The sequence below is a fragment of the Haemaphysalis longicornis genome, unplaced genomic scaffold (genome assembly GCF_048455015.1).
Source record: "Haemaphysalis longicornis isolate Haplotype H1 unplaced genomic scaffold, Haemaphysalis longicornis Haplotype H1 scaffold_7, whole genome shotgun sequence".
Taxonomy (NCBI): Eukaryota; Metazoa; Arthropoda; class Arachnida; order Ixodida; family Ixodidae; genus Haemaphysalis; species Haemaphysalis longicornis.
The window spans coordinates 151230490-151250656 of NW_027526422.1; the positions used below are offsets into that span (position 1 = coordinate 151230490).

The 20167-nt window shown below is 47.9% G+C and overlaps 1 protein-coding gene across 1 annotated transcript in view; it reads right to left on the minus strand.

Annotated features, from left to right (window-relative positions):
• LOC144147135 (general transcription factor 3C polypeptide 3) overlaps nt 1-20167 on the minus strand; it is a 72135-nt gene that overhangs the window by 25432 nt on the left and 26536 nt on the right. Inside the window, exons 11-15 of the mRNA XM_077679207.1 lie at nt 19174-19411; nt 14004-14240; nt 11418-11562; nt 8515-8595; nt 8372-8430 (exon numbers count right to left, since the gene is read on the minus strand). Coding sequence (XP_077535333.1) covers nt 8372-8430; nt 8515-8595; nt 11418-11562; nt 14004-14240; nt 19174-19411 — 760 coding nt within the window. The remainder of the gene's footprint in view (nt 1-8371; nt 8431-8514; nt 8596-11417; nt 11563-14003; nt 14241-19173; nt 19412-20167) is intronic.

Below are 20167 nucleotides of genomic sequence, written 5' to 3' on the forward strand. Positions count from 1 at the left end.
AAGAACTAGGTTCATCGGAAGCAAAAAATCTTTCCTCCATTATAGTGCCTGAAATATACTGGCTAGTGTGCCGAGGGCGGGCTCCAGGCGGGCGCCGGGAGCGATGTACGCGGCCGTCTGCCGCTTGGGGCGCTGCCGTGCGGGAGTGTGCGCGTTCATCCGGCCCGAGCAGATCGCGCGGTTACCTCCGAGCTGCGTAGCAGACGGCAGCGGCAGAACTTTCCATTCCCGCTTGCGACGAAAGCGAGCGAAAGCGACGGGAATACTGTCGCGCAACCAAAATTTGTCCCGACCATTCGACAAAAACGATCGTCGCGCGACAAAGCGACGGAATTCCTGCCGCTCTCACTCGCTTTCGTCGCAAGTGCGAACGGGCCTTTATGCGCAATCTCCGCCCCACATAAAACAAGCTCTTGCTTGTCGCCTGAGCATACGGTTGATATCTGACTACGTTACACTGTGCTTGCCAGTGTATTTAAACGATGTCACTAGGTTTGAAACGTACGCGCTCGGCGTGCAGCTTTGTAAACGCAAGCGGTTTCACATACGCACGCTATTTTGCTGCTAATAGAGTTTTAGTACAGCGTTTGTGGCCTTTGCATACGCTAAACGCTAAATTTTTGCGTCCCGCTACGTGACACCGCGATGGGAGTTTTAGTAGAGCGTCTCATCAGTTTTGCGTAGCGACACACTAATGCATACGGCGCCATCTGTCAAATGTTTTCCGAAATGTCTCGCCGGCTGATCTGCTAGCGGAGTGCCGGAGTGTTTGGACATTTTACGACTATCCAAACAAGTGCAAACAAACGCTTTCCCGTCAGTGTTGAATGCAACACATGGGTGCAGCTTGTCAGAACACGGGTTCTCGCTGATCGAGTGCAGCGTTGGTTTGCTCTTCGCCTTCACGTTCATCGCCGCTGATAAAGCGATCCGATCCGGCGCGTTTTGTGCACGGGTTCTGTGTCGGTTGAAAATGTCTTTTTTCACATGCCGCCGGTAGTAGGAATTACAACCACCGCAAAATAACACCCGGCACCAGCGGGGCCACATCTGAGACCGCGCTTTTCGGATAAACAGTGCGCGGTGCACCAAAGGGAACGAGCGCACGATTCTCCCCACGCGGCTGCGAGTTCGCCGCCGATACCAACTGCAGCCCTGCAGCTACGTACACCGCGAAAGGGCAAGGCCAGGCCGCATACATGCGGCCAGGTCATTCGTTCGCTTTTCCAGCCTGTGTTCATGGTGTCTACAGAGATGAAAAAGCCGAAAGAGCTGGCCCGTAGCAGACGGCAGTCTGTGGGAGCGCAATAGCGGAAGTACGTCACCGCTGAGGAGCGGAGCATCATGGGAGGGGAGGCCAACAGCGAAGAAACAGTTGAAAGGAGGAGGAAATACGGCGCGACGATAATTCGCGGTTTTTGATTTACGATTTCTCAGCTAATACTCATCGCTTTAACAAAATTCTTGCAGGAGGAGATTGCTAATACATTGCTTTATTTGGTTACATGTACATCCATGCATCGGCGGAAGGCATTTCAGGACCCCTTTAATACACGGGGCTCTGTGAGCTGCGCCGGGACTAGACAAAAGCAAGGTAGCAGCCGGAAAAACGCAGCATTGAGGAATGTATGAGCAGGGTTCTACTGTATTTCCCTCAAAACACAGCATGGAGAAGGAAAAAACAAGTCAAACCGCGAGAAGTCAAAATCTGCACTCAAGCGACACCTAGAGAGGTGCGGCCATAGTGGAGGGCTCCTGGTTAAGGGGGCACACTGGTCTTTGAAACTTTTTTTTTTGTTTTCCAACCAATCTTCATGAAACTTTATGGGCTTGTTCAGATTTTTTAGCTGATTTCAAATATCGAATTAGTAACACATTTAGTTTTCGAGATAATTAGAAATCTTTCTTGATTGTTCTTGAGAACAATGGAAAAAAAACTAATCAATAAAAAATTACAAGCAAGGCATGAATAGATACTAGAAGTTGTGTAGAAGGTTGTATGGGAAGCAGTTTTTTTGTTTTACAATCACATACAAGTTTCCACCAATTCTTACTTTTAGGTTCGAAGTACTGCTGCTAACCAATTAAAAATAATGCTAATTAAACAATTACTGAAGCACAAAATGCAAAATCTGCTTCCCATACCACATGGTTTAAACATTCAGCTTCCTGCTGAAAGAAAAATTATCATTCTAGCTGCACTACGTGCTGAGGTATGCCTCTCGAGAAGTTCCTATACGTCAAAAATATGCATTTTGAGAAAATGGCAAAAAACGTAGCGGTGCTATGTTTAATGCAAACAGCAGAAGGTGGAGTACTTTTTTTGCACGAAACAACTAGTAGGCCCCCGCAGCATAGTCATCTTAACTGCTGGCACCACCCAGGTGCCTCTTCTTGAGGGTCCGCTGCACATTTTCTGCGGATGTCCGCCTGCGGGAAGAGTCCTTGGTTCGCCGGCGGTCCTTTTCGGCCATGCGTGTGCTGCTTAGTGCGCCAACGGTCATGTTGAGCTCCTGCAGGATCTTTGATGATGCCAACTGGCTTCCGGCATTGAATCGCATCACAGCCTCTGCGACCGCAGCTTCCACACTGTGAAGCGATGCGTGGCGCTCCTTGGGAGCCAGCGACCATATCACTGAGTGAAGACTCTCATTGCTGTTTTGCGTCTTGCCGCGCTGGCACCGCTCAAGCAGCTTGTGGTCCGCCAGCCGTTCATACACAGGAAGCAAGGCCTCGCAGACGTGGGGGGGCAGGTTGTAGCGGTGCTTGGGGGCTGGCTCCCCTTTGGCCTTGGCAGCGTTATGGCGGCACCACGAGTCAGGACCAGTGGGGCAGAGGCTGTGGTTCGACACTGCATCATTGGATGTCACGTGATAGCACGTGGCCATCACAGCCTTGTGCATGGCTGGCACGTCCCCTTCGTGGGACTTGATAGCCCAGCCATAGTAGGAGATCAGTTTGTTGATCAGGTCGCCAGTCAGCCGCCCCCTACCACTGAGGCTCTCTGAGCCAGCTGGCCTCTGCTTTGGGAGGTTGCGCAGTTGAGTGCCCATTCTCTTCTGCACGTGGTTCACGCACTCCTCTTTGAGGAACTTAATGAAGCCATAAACATCTGCATCCCTCAAAGCGAGGTAGGTGCGGCAGTCACCATCCGAAACCACTGTGGTGTATCTGAGCTTATGACGCTCCCACGACCTCTGAAAGAGAATGAGGGCAGCCTCCACTTCCATTTCCCCAGCTTTTTTGGTGGTGTTTCTCTGGCAGAGGTGCTTCGCCTTCCACTCTTCGTAGGCAGGGTCACTCTCTTTGGGCGCCCGCTCGCAGCCGGCGCAAAAATTGGAGAGCACGAAATAATCGAGCACGAGCCCCGTGAATAACTCGATGACCGTGCCAACTCCGATGTGCGACGAGTGTCCCCTCGTCATCCAGGAGCCGTCGTACGACACGGCGATGTTGCCCGGGTTTGCAAGGTCGAGCTCAGCGTACAGTTGCCGAACTGATCGTGCGCAATCTGCAGTCACCTTCTGCGATGCGCAAACAGCTGCGGGCGTCAGTTTAGTCTTCACGTAGCTCTGCCAAGTTTTGTTGTGCAGGCCGCGCGAAGAAATGTTCATCGACGAAAACACGTTGAACGCCGTTTGCTGCTTTCCAGTCGACTGCATGGTGCGCGCGCCCAAAACATTGATGGCAAACGGCTTCGCCTTGCTCTCGCCGTCAACACGCGGCAAGCTCCACGCCGTCAACACGTCGCCGCAGTTCGCGCACTTGAGCACTAGCTTTACGGCGAGGCCGTACTCCCTGTCCTCCTTGCCGATTTCCACATCATTGGAGCACAACTTGCATTTCACTGCGCGCATCAGTTCGTTCAGCTGGGTCAAACTGACGATCACGAACCTTGTTTCCTCCAGCGGCGTGGCTGCGGCATTGTCAGGGTCGCCCAACAGGCTGCACTTCCGTTGTGTAGCTCCAGTTGAAGAAAGCTCGTGCAGCTTGTTTTCCGCGTTTTGACGCACCTCTGCCACTTGTAACGGGTGCAACATTGCTGTATTAAGACGGATGCGGCCGCTGCCGGAGGTGTTCTGAGCGGTCGGTGGAGGCGCTAGGCCTACGTTGACAAGCGCATCGTCGCCAACCACGGAAGGTCGGTCGCTATCTCCTTCATCGCTCCTCACTGGTGTGGAGCGGCCTCTGAGATTCTCGAGGTTGGATTTCTTTCTCTTTTTGCCATACGGGTTCTTCGTGCGGGATTTTCTTCCGGCCTTCCACATCGCAAACGTCGTAGTCAGAGCCCGAGCAATATGGCGCCTGATTGCGCCGACAACGGCATGGAGCAGACGACAGACGCTGCCTTCGGCCAATCGCATCGCGCTGTCTAGTCACGTGCGCTCGCCGGCGAATAGGAACACGCATTTTTGCTTTTTTTGGCGCGTGTTTCCCACTCTACGACTGAGCGGGTAGGAACCGCAGTGGCGGGAAATTGAAGACCGAAGTTCGCTCTTTCAAATGAGACCGAGATCGCTGCGATACCGCGCGTTGCGCAGCAGTGAGGAATTATAGAAAAATACAGTTAAACCTCGATATAACGAAGTCGTACTTGGGGCCGCAAATTTCGTTAAATCGAGAATTTCGTAAAATCGAGGTTTCGATTTTACAGTTCATTTAACCAGTTATTGGGGTTTTAACACTTTGGCCCTGGCCAGGCAACAACTGCTATGTAGTTACCTCTCCAATTAAAGCGAAATTTGTACTAAAAGTGGCCGCGAAAATTGTGTGAATTAAGAGTTTCAACACTTGGGCAATGGAATTCGGATAGCCGACGGTAGTTCATGTGTCATCGTAAAACCGGTGCTTTTTCCGCAACGCCTCATTAAATATGATAGCAGACTAGGTTTCCACTTTTTGTTTTTTCATTTCGGTCACTCCTAAATGCCGCTGTTATAGTCAATTGAACCCGCGCCCGCGTCCATGTCCCGTGAACTTCACCCCGCCGAGGTGCTCGTTCGAAGTTACGCCTCTTTTCGTCTATTCAGTGGTAGGCTTAGGGGCCTAGGCGCGGCGGGCCAACAACAGCGGAAGGCTGCTATGAAACTTTCGAAAGACTTTTTTCATGTACAAAGGCTCTGCAGTATAGGCGCGTGATGCAACCACAACACTCGAGATAAAGCCATGATTGCGAGATCAGCGGAGTACACGCGGACCGCTTCACTGTGTGGAGCAGCGCTTACGTGCTCCGGAAAGCGGAAAGCTTACATTAAATAAAATTCTTCCGGCCAAATTCGATTAAGCAATTACTTTTATGCCCACTGAGCCCTTACGAAACTGATTTCTCCGCACCGCAGCTGTCTAATGAACGCTGGTGAAACGAAGATGACCACGTTCAAAGAAAGCAATTTATTGCCACCAGCACTCGATGTTCAAGCCGTAGTGAAGAAGTCCGTAAGCAGTGCTTGGCGTTTCTTGACCAGGGCGGGCTTTACGTGACGGTCGTATGCTGACAGCGCTAACAAGGTCTTAACATTCGTGTGCACCTGCGTGCCTCCGCAGAACATCGATGGCATCCATCACACTTCGGTGGCTGTCAGTTTCACCGAACTTCCTCAGGCTCTTGTTCGGAACACTTTTCTTTCTCTTGGAGTGCTCATGCTGCTTACAAAACTCACCTAATGATGCACGAACAAAATATTAATTTGGTTATCAGCGAGCACAACCTAGAGCAGCAGCACCGTGAGCAATGACGCGTTGAAAAAAAAAGCTTGAAATAGGCTTCGGTAGCCTAAGCATAGAGGGCGCTGGCGTAGGCAACGATGGAGACGTCAAAATAGTGGCCGCACTATTAAACCGTCTATGACCGCTAGCGGTTTGTGCAGCTTCGTTCTTCGCTTTTAATTGTTGTTAACCGTAGATTTCACCGCTTTTCTTTCATTTGAGCCTTCAAGAGTCAATTTGAGCACTGAATTTTTTCAATGTAGGGCCTGAGAGGCAAAATAAAACGTGCCTCGACCGGAATTTCGTTCTTCCTTTCTTGCCGTGACTTCGTTAAATCGAAAGCGCCGCACAAAATTACTTCGTAAAATCGAGACAAAAATACATGCATTTAGCAAAATTTTGTTAGAAAACTTGAAAAAATTCGTTATATCGCGAATTTCGTTAAATCGAGGTTCGTTATATCGAGGTTCAACTGTAGTTATTTTGGCGTCGGAATCTCGAAGAATCGGCCTTGTAGGGCTTTTATAAGTTGCTGTTACTGCTCAAGTACCGACTTTTCGGAGGAAAAACTTCGCAAACCGGGAGAAAAAGACCTCAACATTTCAAAAATGATGCTTATGAAAAGTGCATTTTTTGGCACTTTTTCGGTCCCAAAGACCTGTGTGCCCCCTTAATTTCAACTACTTGGGAACCTCCAACATGTGCCGAAATCTCAACACACAGGCGTTTCCACTTTTTGCACCCACCACAAGAACAGACACTGCAGCTGGGATTAAACACGCATGTTTCAGCTCAGCAGCGTAATTCCCCAGCCACTGAACTAGTGCGGCGGGTGGGGGCAGTGAAAACATTTGTTAGAATAAAGGGGATGGGGAAGGGGGGAGGAGGGAGAATGAGCCGTGGGTGGCTACCCTTGCACGGTTGGCCTTGGCAGCCGTCCTGGCTTAAGAGATCAGGAGCCCCCGGTCTTCAAGCCAGCTGCTGCACCGCAACCTCTCCCACTGATAGAGAGGGGAGGGACAAAGCAGTACGAGGTGGGGTGTTGCATTAGGGGTATCGGGGCAGTGAGGGCAGTCGTAGGGGTAGCTAGTTGGTGAGATTCTACGGAGTTGAGGGTAATGGCAGCATAAAACCTCGTTACAAGACACACCCAAGGGACTCAAGAATCATGTCTCTTGTAACCAAGGTCTCTTGTATGCAATGTTGCTAGCATGGTGAACATAGGAAAATTGACCAAACCACTTTCATTCAAATGTCTCTCATAACCAAGTGTCTCTTGTAACGAGGTTTCACAGTAGGTGCGGTTTTGCAGTCGGTGGCAGATGTCCACCGTGAAAAAAGAGGGGTTGGGAGGGGGAAAGGTGAGGTGGGAGGCTCTGTAGCAGTGGAGGATATCGGTCCACGTCTGGGGGAGGCGGTGGAGGATCAAAGGGTTGCAGTCTTCCTCTTCCGGAAATGCCTGGTGGATGAGGTTGCGGGTAGTGGCATGTGCCACCTCATTCCTAGGAAGGGATCTATGGGCAGGGATCCATACGATGCGAGTCTGGGGTGGTTCAGGCCATCAAGAGAGTATGGTGGCTGCGAGAGTGGCCATACTTCCTGATGCAAAGCGCCGAGAAGCTGCTTGCGAGTCTCTGAGTGCGGTAATGTAGGAAAAAGGGGTGCGTGTTATTGCCAGAGCAATGGCTGCTTCTTCCACTGTGGTGATGGAGGTGGCGGGGAAGGTTGCCATAGTGAGAGTTGCGCCACATTGTTGTGGTGCAACTACCCTATATTATTCATGCTATTCATTCATGTTTTTCATTGTGTGCTACCCTAAGTTATTCATGCTTGAAAACTACACCCAGGACGAAAGAGGCTGCTTTGACCGTGGCTGTGGGTTCACATGGCCTGTTAGTAAATCATCCAAGCGAGGCTTCGGATGCTGCTACCATTGTAACATGCTGACACTACGGAAAAAAAAAAGAAAAAAAAAGAACCATTTACGTTGATGTTTGGGTTTAGCTAAATATTCGCGTGTACTACACAAGTATTTGGCCTTGCGTTCACTTCCAGACAAGCTGCGCTAGAGGACGAATCACGCCCCTGTTACTCATTAATGAAACTGGAAGCATAGGCACAGCAGTCTGCTTTTTCCCTGTTTCCATTTATTGTTAAGGGGGGGGAGGTGGGGATCAGAGCAAACTTTCTTATTTCTTGGGGTAATGAAATAAATGAAATTGCACTAAGGTAATGAAATTTGGTAGGCACCTTGGAAAGCACTCTAAATGATAAAATTTAAATTTTCATAAGGATACCTTCAGTAGTTTTTGTGTTACGGATATTTACATGTTGCCCGCTCGTGGAAAGCCTAGTGAAGTGACGAAACATGATAGGAAGTTCTGAATACTCTCTGAAGAGTGCCAGCACTGAGGATGGGAAAAAAAAAAATATCCGCCATTCAATTTGCTACTTGAAGCTCAGATTTATTTAAACATGTGCATTTGATACGATCGTACAATTTCCCCACTCAAGCATTAGCCCCAATATGCATATGCCTGTGTGTACGCACGTGTCCTCTGCGCCAACACGCTGCCTCGAACGAGGCAGCATTTCAGGCGTCACGTATCGTGTCCCACCATAAATGCAAGAAAAGGGGCAGGCCAAGTGAAGGAAGAAGACCCACCTCCCGGTAGCAGTCCCACAGGTCGTCCACCGAGACGCCGTTCTCTGCCGTCAGCCAATCTGCAGCAAGGAGGGGAGGAGAGGCGCTTAGCTCACATCGGCTGGCCTGGGCACCTGCGAGAGGCACCCTGCGTGCCAACTCACTGAGGGGGGTGAAGCCTCGCTTTTGGTGCAGTTCCCGGAGGGCCTCCATGCGCCCACGGTAGCTACTCGTCGAGTACATGGCTGCATAAGAAGATAGCGCCAACGGGGGAAAAAAAAATATTCAAATAGCCATTCCACGCCAAAGCTATGCTACAAGTGCTACAACATGCACTTTTAGCGGGGGACTGAGGATTAATTTACAACATCAAAACACATTAACGTTGTGGGACGGGATGCAAGAAAGAAATACACGGTATGAGGTATGAATGCTAGCGTACGTGTAATTTCTTTCTCGTGTCCTGCCCTACAGTGCCAATGCAATGTCCTCAGTATCAAATAACCAACTAGCCCTACTTTCCGTCCTTAATTAGAACATCAGAGGGATCTTTCACAAGCACCCAAGTACTGTGCACGAGGGTGCCGGCACTTTTACTCACCACCACCACAGCGGGGAGCCCAACCCTTGAACGCACACTACGTAGTGCAATACACGTACAATGAACTGAGCTTGCCTGAGAAGCAAACTCTCCAGGCATGAGGGAACACTCCAGTGTTACCAATGACTGTCCCATAGTTACAAAAAAAAAAAAAAAACTGTCTAGAACTGAGCTCACTGAATGCGGCAGCAGTGCGTGTGATAATAGATTTTGGCCTGTGAAACAGACAGGAAAATGAAAACTGGCCGCAAACAAAACAAAACAAAAAAAACTTTTTTGTTTTGTAAAACGACAAAAATTTTTTTTAACCTGTCATTAAAATGCACGTAAAACTTTGACCTGACTGCCATTGCAGTAAGAAATGTTATTCAGTGAAAGTACCATCCTTTTACTTATAATTTTCAAACATCCCAAATAAAATGTTAAATAAATGTAGCGGGAAAAGTGAACTTTGAGTCAAATTCACCAGCAAACACTACTCGCTAAACACCCAAGGATTCGCATGCCTCTAGATTACCACATTTTTCTCATTCTAACCACTTCCACACCCGTGATTCTAAACACTGTCTCTTGCAAAGACTAATTCCAAATAAAATTATATTTCAAGGAGGACAAGCTCCAAATCTATGCACTCTTCCCCCCCCCCCTTTATCAACAAAGAAAGAAGAATTAGGAGTGCTTATAACTGATGTTGAATTCCAATGGCAGATCCGAAGCGGTCACCATGCTCCACCGCGGAGTGCGCCAACTCCGCGAAGAGCAGGTACTCCGAAGCTGCCTTTGGAATGCAGCCACTCCTGCCGCTGCAAAGTGCCGAACCCCATTTTCCCGAAGTCGTCTGGTTCCCACGGGCGTGTTCATCTCGCGCTGCACGGCTACAGGAGGCAGAGAAGGCCAGCACTGGCCGGAAGCGCAGACGGCAGCGATGCTGGCGACGTCACGCGGAAAAAGTAGGCGCCCTAGTGAGTTCCGGCCGACTCCGCCGATTTCGGCGGAGCAACTTTTCTTGCTCCACGGAGCGATCTCGGCTGCGACGACGCTCCCGACCTGCCATTGGAACGCGTCTGCTCCACACAGAGCAGAAAAGTTGCTCCGAAAGTGCTCCAGATCTGCTATTGGAATTCAACATGACTTACATGAGAAAGTGCAGTAATTTTTGCACTGGGCATCACAAAAATTTAGAACACAGTTGGCATGCTTCAAGTGTTGTGATTCCCTTGCAGTAGTTGTACGCATTTCTTACTTTGTCAGGGTCGATACCGTATGTCTGGTCTTACAGAGCATGCCTCATCATGAAATTGAAGGTAGAGAGTGTGTTTCGACATTTCCTCCATTAGTGTTTAGTACTACTATTCAGAAAGAATTCGACACTATTTCAGACAGCCAAATCTCATAGATATCTTAACACAATAACTGACACTCAGTGTCATAGAAACAGTGATGTAATTTCGATTACTTTATACAGAAAGCCACCCAGTCCCACAAGGCACTTCGTGTGTTAAGTAGTCCCTCAAAAATTTAAAAAGAGACAGATGCATGTGACTGGGCAGCATGTGACAAGGGTATCTGTGGTGCAGATGTTACAAGCTTTCTCCGCTCGCATCAGACTATACTCAGTAGTAGTACCCTGTAGTTCCACGCCCACCCCAGCTTCACTGCACACCACTGTCACAGATGACGGCATCCCTAGTGTGTTGACGTGATGTCACAGCTGGACCCTGGATCTTAACCCCTTTGTCAAGACCCCCAGCTATCCCCACTTTCAATCTACGCAACTCCACAAAGGTCACTAGATGGACAGCACTATGTCGGATACAGGCATACGGCCCGAGAAATGTAGGTTGCATGCTCGTCAGCAGCAAAACACATTGTTGGCTTTGATACCCAGTTGGCTCTGCTAAAAAGTTGCTTACCAACACCAGCAACGGATATTATGAACCTACAGCTCTGCCGAGAAACACCTCGTAAAAAGTGTGAATGAGGGAGTAAAACTGTGAGCAAGGGAGTAAAACTGTGAGTGAGGGAGTAAAAGTGTGAGCGAAGGAGTAAAAGTGCGAGTGAGAGAGTAAAAGTGCGACTGATGGAGTAAAACTAAGCGAGGGAGCAAAGTAGGGAGTAAAAGTAAGCGAGGGAGTAAAAGTGTGAACGAAGGAGAAAAAGTGCGAGTGAGAGAGTAAATGTGAGAGAGAAAGTGATTGAGGGAGTAAAACTGTAAGCGAGGGAGTAAAAGTTTGAGTGAGGGAGTAAAAGTAAGCGAGAGAGTAAAAGTGCGAGCAAGAGACTAAAAATGTGAGCGAGGGAGTAAAAGTGTGAGCAAGGGAGTAAATGTGTAAGTGAATAAGTAAAAGTGAGTGTGGGAGTAAAAGTGAGAATGTGCGAGTAAAAGTGTGAGTGAGGGAGTAAAAGTTGGAGTGAGGATGCGAGTACGTCCCCTCCTTGCTGCAGTGAGAGAAGTCAGGCACTGACCGGTATACTCGGCGGGGCTCTGGACGGCCGGGCAGTGTGCCTGCAGCAGCACTCTGGCCGACTCGATGAAGGGCTCCCTGCGGCCCGACTGGAGCAGCAGCTGCGCCCGACGAAGCAGCACCTGCGCTGCCTCCTGCTGCTGCTCCTGCATCATTGCACAAGAGGAGCCCATTGCGATTTCCGTGCACCGTAGCCTCACACAATGCATAAAATACGGACAATTACAGAAAGACGTATTGGGCCTATGTGCCTGTCCCCATTACATCTTTCTGTGGTTGTCCATATTTTCTGCGCTATACGAAGCTACGGATCACCGACCCCAACAAGCCCAAACCCACACTCTGCGAAGCTATACTTCTGCGCAACCTGTCACGCAACCAACGACACTACAACAACATCCCAATGGATTTGAGCGATCGGCAGTGTGCCGTCTCGACCATCTTTTCACCGGGAGGCTAGGCTGATACTAAGTGCAAGCTGCCACTGTGGATGTTCTCAGCATCTTCAACAACACAGTTCAAAACAACAAAATAGAGGGGAAGAATAAAAACTACGAGCACTCAAACACAGATAACAGCGTCGTCGTCATTCCCTTCCTGTGTTGTGTTGTGTTGCACAATGTTTTCAAAGATGATCGTTGCAAAGCTTGCCTAAATATCCACCCTACTGCCACCAATTTATATACATACCAGCTGTCTCTGCTGTGGAGGTACACCACTGCGGGGACAAGGCAAGACTGTCATCAGGGGGAAACATCTGCTTAATATGCGAAACCCTCACAAACTAATTGCAGCAGCACCCAGAGTTTTAGTAAGGGAGTTTGCGAGCCAACTGCGACAATTCCACAGTCACCTACTAACCGTTCTTCACGCGCTGGCCGGGGTCACGCCCATGTAAGGCTTGCCTCAAGTGCAGAAGCAATCCACTTAGTCTTTGAATTACAACTTAGGGGTGGTGGTGGGAGCTTCAAAGGAGAGAAGTTTACTGAGTGTGCAAACAAAAAAACTGAGGGCCGATCTGTGATGAAGATTTGTTCTAGGTGCACAAGCAAATCTCATTTGGTTCCTTTGAGTCATTGAACAGGTTCACATGTGTCTCGCTTGTACTTTTTAATGTGGGTGTATCAGACTCGGCATAAACTTCAGCTTATCCAACACCACCCAATATACTACACCTTCGTGGGTATGTGACACTCTGTGGCTGTGTTAACACTGCACTAGACTTAAAACTACACGCACATATTTCTTGTGGTTGACCCTTCTAATAATTGCACCCTACATTATTTAGATTAAGTGACTGATTGAACTTGCTGACTCACTGAAGTTATTGAGTTGATTAGGCACTTAATAAAGTGTGGCCCAATATACCCCAATACAACCCCAGAAATATGTGGAACATTGGGCTTTACAGTGCATGTACAGATTTCTTGTGGTGAACCCTCCAAATGTTCATGCACTAAAAACGCAACACAAAGCTCATTGCCCAACTTGCATGAACGCCGATTTCCTACAACCAGCGCATGCTGAAAACTGCTGTGTAGGAAGGAAGTAACAAAACCCAAGGCTGCAGCTTCTGTTGAAGCGCACAAAAAACAAAAGCAAAATAATACTACATTGTTGGGCCAGTTGGGCACCATTGGTGGGCAACAACTTACATTCCAGTATGCAGAGTTGCTGCATGATGGGCTTCTTTGCTTATTAAAGTACTCCTAGAATCAGGCTTACCTTTAAATACAAGTGCATTGATGGGGAGACATTTTTCTGGGGTTATATAAAACTTATTATACCAAAATGTAGGGGCCCTAGAACATCGGTTTACTTCCTTATGAATTTTTTCCATACGCTGAAAATTGTTGACCTGCAATCGGTCTGACCTTCTCTGGCTTTCCATTTCTGGATCCCAGCGGGCTGCCAGATATGAGAGCCAGCCGGTCTCTTTTCTAGGACAGCTCATACATCTCTTTTGAGTCAGCGCTGGACTGCCTTTGATTTCTTAGGGGTGCATATCTCTGCCACCCAGCAAGCTCCCAGAACTGTCACAACATTCTTGGTCTGGCAGCCAACTGGCCCGGACCTGATAAATCAGGTTCAGGCCAACTGTGGCATTGTTGTTGTTTGAGCACTTGCCCTGCTGCCCTGTCCTGTCCTGTCGGCACTTATTGGCACTTGTCCTGTTGGAAGTTCTGGAGGAAGCTTGATTTTGATTGATTGTAGGGTTTAATGCTCCGAGACAACGCAGACGATGAGGCACGCCGTAGTGGAGGGTTCCGGAACCACCTGGGGATCTTTAACGTTTGTCGAAATCTCGAACACTTGGGCATTTTCGCTTTTCGCCTTTATCAGAAAAGCGGCCGCCGTGGCCGAGAATCGAACCCGCGCCCTTGTGGAGCAAGCTCCCACAACTGCCACGATGCTCTTGGTCTGGCAGACAGCCGGCTGCCTGAATGCCAAAAATCGCAGAAGCCTACTGTTGCATGTGTTGCATGCTGTTGCAGTTGTTTAACCGCTTGTCCTGTTGTCCTCCTTCCTCGTCACGTTCTTGGTGCTGTAATTTTCTACGACAAAAAAGGGCCGGAGAGGCACTCACGCTGGTGTCAGCCGGCAGGGTGGGGAACGGCTGGTGGCCCCCGTCGCCATCGGCGGGCTGGTCGAGGCAGGCGATGGCGCGGTCCGTGAGCCCCTGTGCCAGCAGCAGCTGGCAGAGAGCCAGGCGTGCGTGCGCGTGGCTGGGCGCCAGGTCGCACGTGCGCTCGTACGCCTCCGTCGCCTCCGACAGCCGGCCCAGCAGCTGCAGGCACTCGCCGTAGCGGAGCCACACGGCCGCCTGCGGGGCAGGGAAGGAAGGGGGCGTTACGCATCGTCTCACGAATCGTCTACGGTGCCATTCAACGGCGCTGAAGCCATGGCTAGAGTGCCGTCGTACGACATTCACACACCGTATTCTTGCACGTATAACCCACACCAGAAATGTGGAAATTTCAGGCGTAAAGTAGAGGTGCGGATTATATGCGAGGTATTTCCTTTGCTGCAGCTTCACTGCAACATGTGTAGTACCGTGATGCCCCTACAGCCATAATAGCGACTAAGCCACTCTTATCCCATTGACAGGGCTCATTTTGCACACAAAGCTCAACAATACACCAACCTGAAAAAAAAATATTTGGCAAGTCCTCTAGTTACCTAGCCAGCTAGGTAAGTTTTTTTGCATAAACAAATGTACCATGCTGCTTGAGTAGTAGCTTTGGTCCAGCTTTTCATGTATAAAAAATGCGGGCAATACTCGGCGATTTATTTATTTTTTTATTCGTGGACTGAAAGTGGAGGTGCGGGTTATATGCAGGGGAGGGTTATACGCGCAAAAATACTATTCAAAGGGACAGACAACCCATTTTTGTCAAGTATGTATTCTCTATCCCAAATGAAAGGGCATCACTTGCAACACCTTAACCCGAAACAGTTTTGCTGATAGTGCCCTAAAACTTTTTGAATTGAAATTTTCAGATCAACGAGCTGTACGTGTCCAAACAAAAATAATGCTGGCAACCATGAAATAGAGAAGAGCGGCAGCATACTTTTGTATGTATGCAAGATAAAAGGTGGTACATACAGCTGAACCTCGTTATAAGAGACATGGATGTAAGAGACAAATGGGTATAAGAGACACTATTCACCCACATGGTTGGCTGCCCTATCTTTCCCATTAAATTGACCTCTTTTATAACAGACATCGGATGTAGAAGACAGTTGGTTATAAGGGACAAGTCATCCTTGAACTGTAATCAATAATCTCGCTTGTAACAGACATTTTAACTACAGATGCAGTGCCACCAGTAACTAATTGCAGTTGCTTCCATTGCAGAAACACAGGTGGACGACAGACGCCTGCAGTCGCTATTTATTGTAACTTCAGCAAACACACAGTGGTTCAGACAGCTATGAAATGACGATGAGAAGCCCTGCCAATGGAAATGCAACTTCTAGAAGTGGTTGAAGCTTACTCCCATTCATTGGATGGAGCGCGATCGCACATGCAGGCTCTCCCACTCGTGTAGCTCTCAATCAAGAAGCATTGCAGATGTTGAGTCCTGCAAGCTTAATGAATAGCCTGAGCGCACAGCAGAAAAAGCTGTGCGCTCAGGCTTGTGAACTCAACATCTACGATTCATCTTCCACAAACAGTGAAATGAAAAAAAGCTTGTAGAATCGGTTGTAAAAAACAGTGTAAATATAGTCATGAAGCAAACAAAGATTCAGAACTGTTTCATAAATTCTGGGGGCCAAATATAAATTAGAATGAATCTTTGGTAACATGCTGTAGCATTCTTTTGAGCTTATTTTAGTCATACAGTGCTTACATTGAACTAGGGTCTGATTAGTAAGTGAAAACATGGTTCCCTGCTTATAAGAGACAGAAACTGCTCCCCGGTACGTGTCTCTTATAAAGGGGTTCAACTGTATTTAAAAACTCTTCTCCAGCTAAAAAATAAATTGTAGGCATTCTTATTCCTTTATGCATTTCTTTTTCTAATGGTGCATTGCAAATTCTTCTTTTGCGTTACTATAAACGGCCACGACGCCAACAGCCAATCTCAGTGTCCGAAACCAAAACTGAGCTGTTCGTTGCACGCGATTAAGGTTTTGCGGCGCTCTTTGAAGTGACAAACAGAAGATAACAATCTAAACTTATACAAATACTTGTGCTAAAAGATTTTCAATACGTGAATAAGCGTTTAAGTAGCAGCAAGGTTTGCATGTCATGTGACCGGGACACATACTGTAGTGCCACATTTCGACACTACATGACGCCGCCTTTCAGACTTGAGAATGTTTAGTGACAAATTAAAATTGTTCCCACCATTTCGTTTATAAATTCCTTGTGGTTAACCCACTATATAAAACGCTGGCTTTCATATGAGTTACAGGGCATGCACTCCACAAAATCAGTTGTCTGTCCCTTTAAGACTAGGCTGGCTCAGGGCAGAGCGTCTGCCATTGTGGTTCAACCATCACTGGGCCGAACCCAGGTGGTTCGGCCATCAATGTCGCTGAACACCCAGTCAACAACTCTTGCGTACAGGAGTGATTCCGAGTGGTCATAAAGAATTGATTATGGTTAAGGTAAACTAGGCATCTGTAAACTGTTTCTGCTGTTCTGTTCCAGTACAAACTGTTGCTTTGGCAGCCAATATTCTTGCCCGAACTTGCCGGCATCTATCTCACACATCCTCTAATAACTCCTGACCCGACGAGACAAATGACCGACAGCTTTTCGACAGCTCTTTCGTGACCGCGGGAAAATTGACCGATTTTTAGGGGTACAAGAAAACATTTTTTTTTCTTCTAAAAAAATTCTTTAGGCACTAATTTCAGGAACACAAAATGCAGATTATTTAACGGCCTTTCAAATAACGCCAGTTTTTTAAATGTTTTCATGCATCATAGTTGTGAAAAAATATATCAAGATCAAAATTTTTGTCAAGTTGCCGAAGAAAATGATAAAAATGGAATTGTGTATAACAAACCAGCGGTAGTAGAAAAAAATTAGAATACATACATATTGTAGGGAAACATTTCAAAAACTTGCCCCAGATAAAATGGCGACTTGTGCGGAACAGTTTGTCAGATATGAAAAAAAAATGTTAGCACACGTGGTGCTTGTGCCATGCGGTGAAGCCCAACCTCCTTTTCAAAATATGCAATTTCAGGTGGTTCCCTGGAAGAAATCCGGCGGTTTGACATTATCAGAGGCCCCAATTTCTGCCCCGTAGGTGATACGGGGCAGAACTATATTGTAGTATGCTGTTATTGCCCAAAAAGCAGCCGCAGAAGGCTTAGTGATGGTGGTGCAAAGTGATCAGGACATACAGCTGGCTGTCACGTACTCTTCTTGAGCTCCACGCTGATGGTGGTACAGTGGAACTCTGATAATGTCCCCCCGTCTTATAACGACCCACTTCTTACACAGATCACCGCGGTCTTGGATGATTCTTGGATTGCAGAGTGACATTAAAATAAAACATCCACCTATAAGTTGTTGGTTTCGTGCTTCTCACTTTTATAATATATACTCCATGCTTTGTGAGTTTTAGATGAATTAGTTTTTTATTTCAATGTTTTCTGGTTCCATGTTTGTTAAGCATATATTTTCACCTTTGTTTTACCTTTCCACATCTGATTAAAAGTATTATTTCTTCTTTTGTAAACAAAACTGAAAATTTCAATCAGTAATAGTGTCACAAAGCCAAAGACGACGCAGTTGTCTTAAAAAAAATAACTTTATTGGAGCGAACTTGTGCTCCCCTAACAACTCAAAGAATAGACATGCAGCGAAGCAGCAGTCAGCAAAGTGACGTGCGCAAGCGAGCGTCGGCGAGTCGAATACCGCGGTGTCCGCTCTGCAGGAATTTATCACTCGGCGCGAAGGTTTCTCGAATAGTTGAAGTGTATCCAGAACACTGTAGATCAATGAAGATTATTCTAGGCTGTTCACGTTAGTTCGGAACGCTCTCCCATATCAGAAGAGATGCAGCACAGAAAGAAAGAACGGAACACGCGCCTCCCTTGGCATACACAAACGCAATAACACAGACCGGTGCAGCCGGGCGGCAAAAGCAAAACACAAATAAACAAACCCAACGCGTGGTTCGCGGCAATAGCCATTCTGCCACAGTTGTCGAAGCACGCGAATAATATTTATATAAAATATTTTATTTTCCCTGTTCTTGACAGTTCATAGTTACGTATTTTTAGTTGATAGTTTCAGTTCCTAAATATGTATATTATCAGTGAATAGCCATTTATTTCTTATAAATATTTTTAGTCCCTTGAAAAACCATGCGGAAGAAGTCAAAGTGCAAAATGCAATCACCACCCACCCAAACCCCGGGCAAAATTCCTGGCTATGTCCGTGCTCCGGTCATACAACCCTTTCGTGCGGTCCCTTAAAGGAGCCATGAAGAGAAAATACAACTTCGTTTAATTTGAAAGGACTAGGATTCATTATCTCACTCAGCTCCATTACAGCCACAAAAGATGTTTTTTTAACGAAAAAAAGCAAGAAGTATTTAAAAACTTTCAAATTTCGCGCCACAGTGACGTGTTATGAGCAAGAATGACATCATACAGGCCAACAATAAAACATAATTTTCACTGCGTTAACGGAACGTTAGCATTCAAGTGATGCGGTGAAATGGAACTAGAGACCCCATTACAGACGTCCAGTCATGTGTCGTCGGGACAGGTCAGTTAGGCGGCCGCCAATCACACAAACAAGGTTCCGTGACGTCATAGAAAAGTTGCGGGAAATTGGCTAGGGGGTCGCGACTGCTTCACACGTTTTCTTTATTATCTCCGTTATTTGTTCGAAGATTGCGATGATATTGGTATCATTGTTATTGGGACTAAGCACTCTTTCTAATAAACCCAACTTGTATTTTGTCTTCATGGCTCCTTTAAAAGCTGTATTATCGGGGTTCCACTGTAACTGCCCAGTGGCTAGCTTGTTCATTCTTTGCTTTCACAGCTACGAGGACCAGTCCCCTTGAGTGGGTCAGGGAACTCAGTGCCAGTACTTTGCGCACCACCAACCGCGATTACGAGACCAGCGTTGGTGGCAATTCCACGTAGCTCCCCTAGTTGACCACAATAACAGTGATATCGTAAATACGGTTAGTGTGGCTGGTCTGGTGACTGCGGTGTACTCGTTCCTCTTCTACGCTACAAAATAAATAATTGTAGACTCTCCCGTGCCCCCTCACCAGTCCGTAGTTCTTGGTGCGCACGAGTGCCTGTAGCAGGGGCAGGGCCCTGGCGGGCTGGCCCTCGTCCAGGAAGGCCTCGGCCACGTCCAGCAGCAGGTCCCCGGCCTGCTCGGGGTCCTGGTCCCGCTGCAGGGCCTCCACCAGGGGCTCCGCCAGGTGGTTTCCGCCCAGGCGCACCAGGCACAGCACCAGCTTCGTCCGCAGGTCCACGGGCAGCTCCTCGGGCACCTCGCACCTGCCACGCGCCACTTGATGCTGTGAGGCGACGCGTCTTCCTACACTCGCCAAAAAGCGGGCAACTACGTATCTGCTATGTCATTTCACCGCCTTTCAAGGACACCTAAACACTTCTAATGAGTCCTGGACACAAAAGCAATTAATGTCCAACTGAGCTCCGCTGAGTCTCGCTAGAGTTTCTGCACTGCGAGTGACGTTTTCGAGTTTTTCGGCTCAATTGGTGCAGGATACCTTTCAGGGTTTCTAGAGAAGTGTGCTGGATGAATTACGTGGGCAGTACTGCTCAGACTTGCCCCGACGCCTGCCTCACCGGTGACTGTGTCTCACCGGGCGAGGCCAGTGCAGGGCGCTCACAGTAGAAAGAAGACTTTCTACTTGCCATGTGGCCAGCGTCTTTCAATGCTTTTCAGGTCACGAAACTCTGGTCGCAGTTTCATTCAGGGACGACGGTTGACACTAGGATCACCACTGTCAGCACGAGGGCATTTGGAGCCCTCACCACCCACGTGCACAGCGCTCAGCCAAAGCTACTTGGCCGGTTCAAGGCAATCGTTTATCATGCATCAAACCGCTAATGTTTTGCTCTCACTGATATTTAGTTTGACATACGATGTTAGCTGCATCCGCGCGTGAAAAGGTTTCGTTCACTCACCTTTGCAAGATAATAAAGGCTCCGACGGAGCCAGTCATGCCGACGCAGCAATATAAAATGTACGCGCTCCTGCAGCAGTTTTTCATCTTGTGCAAGTGAGCG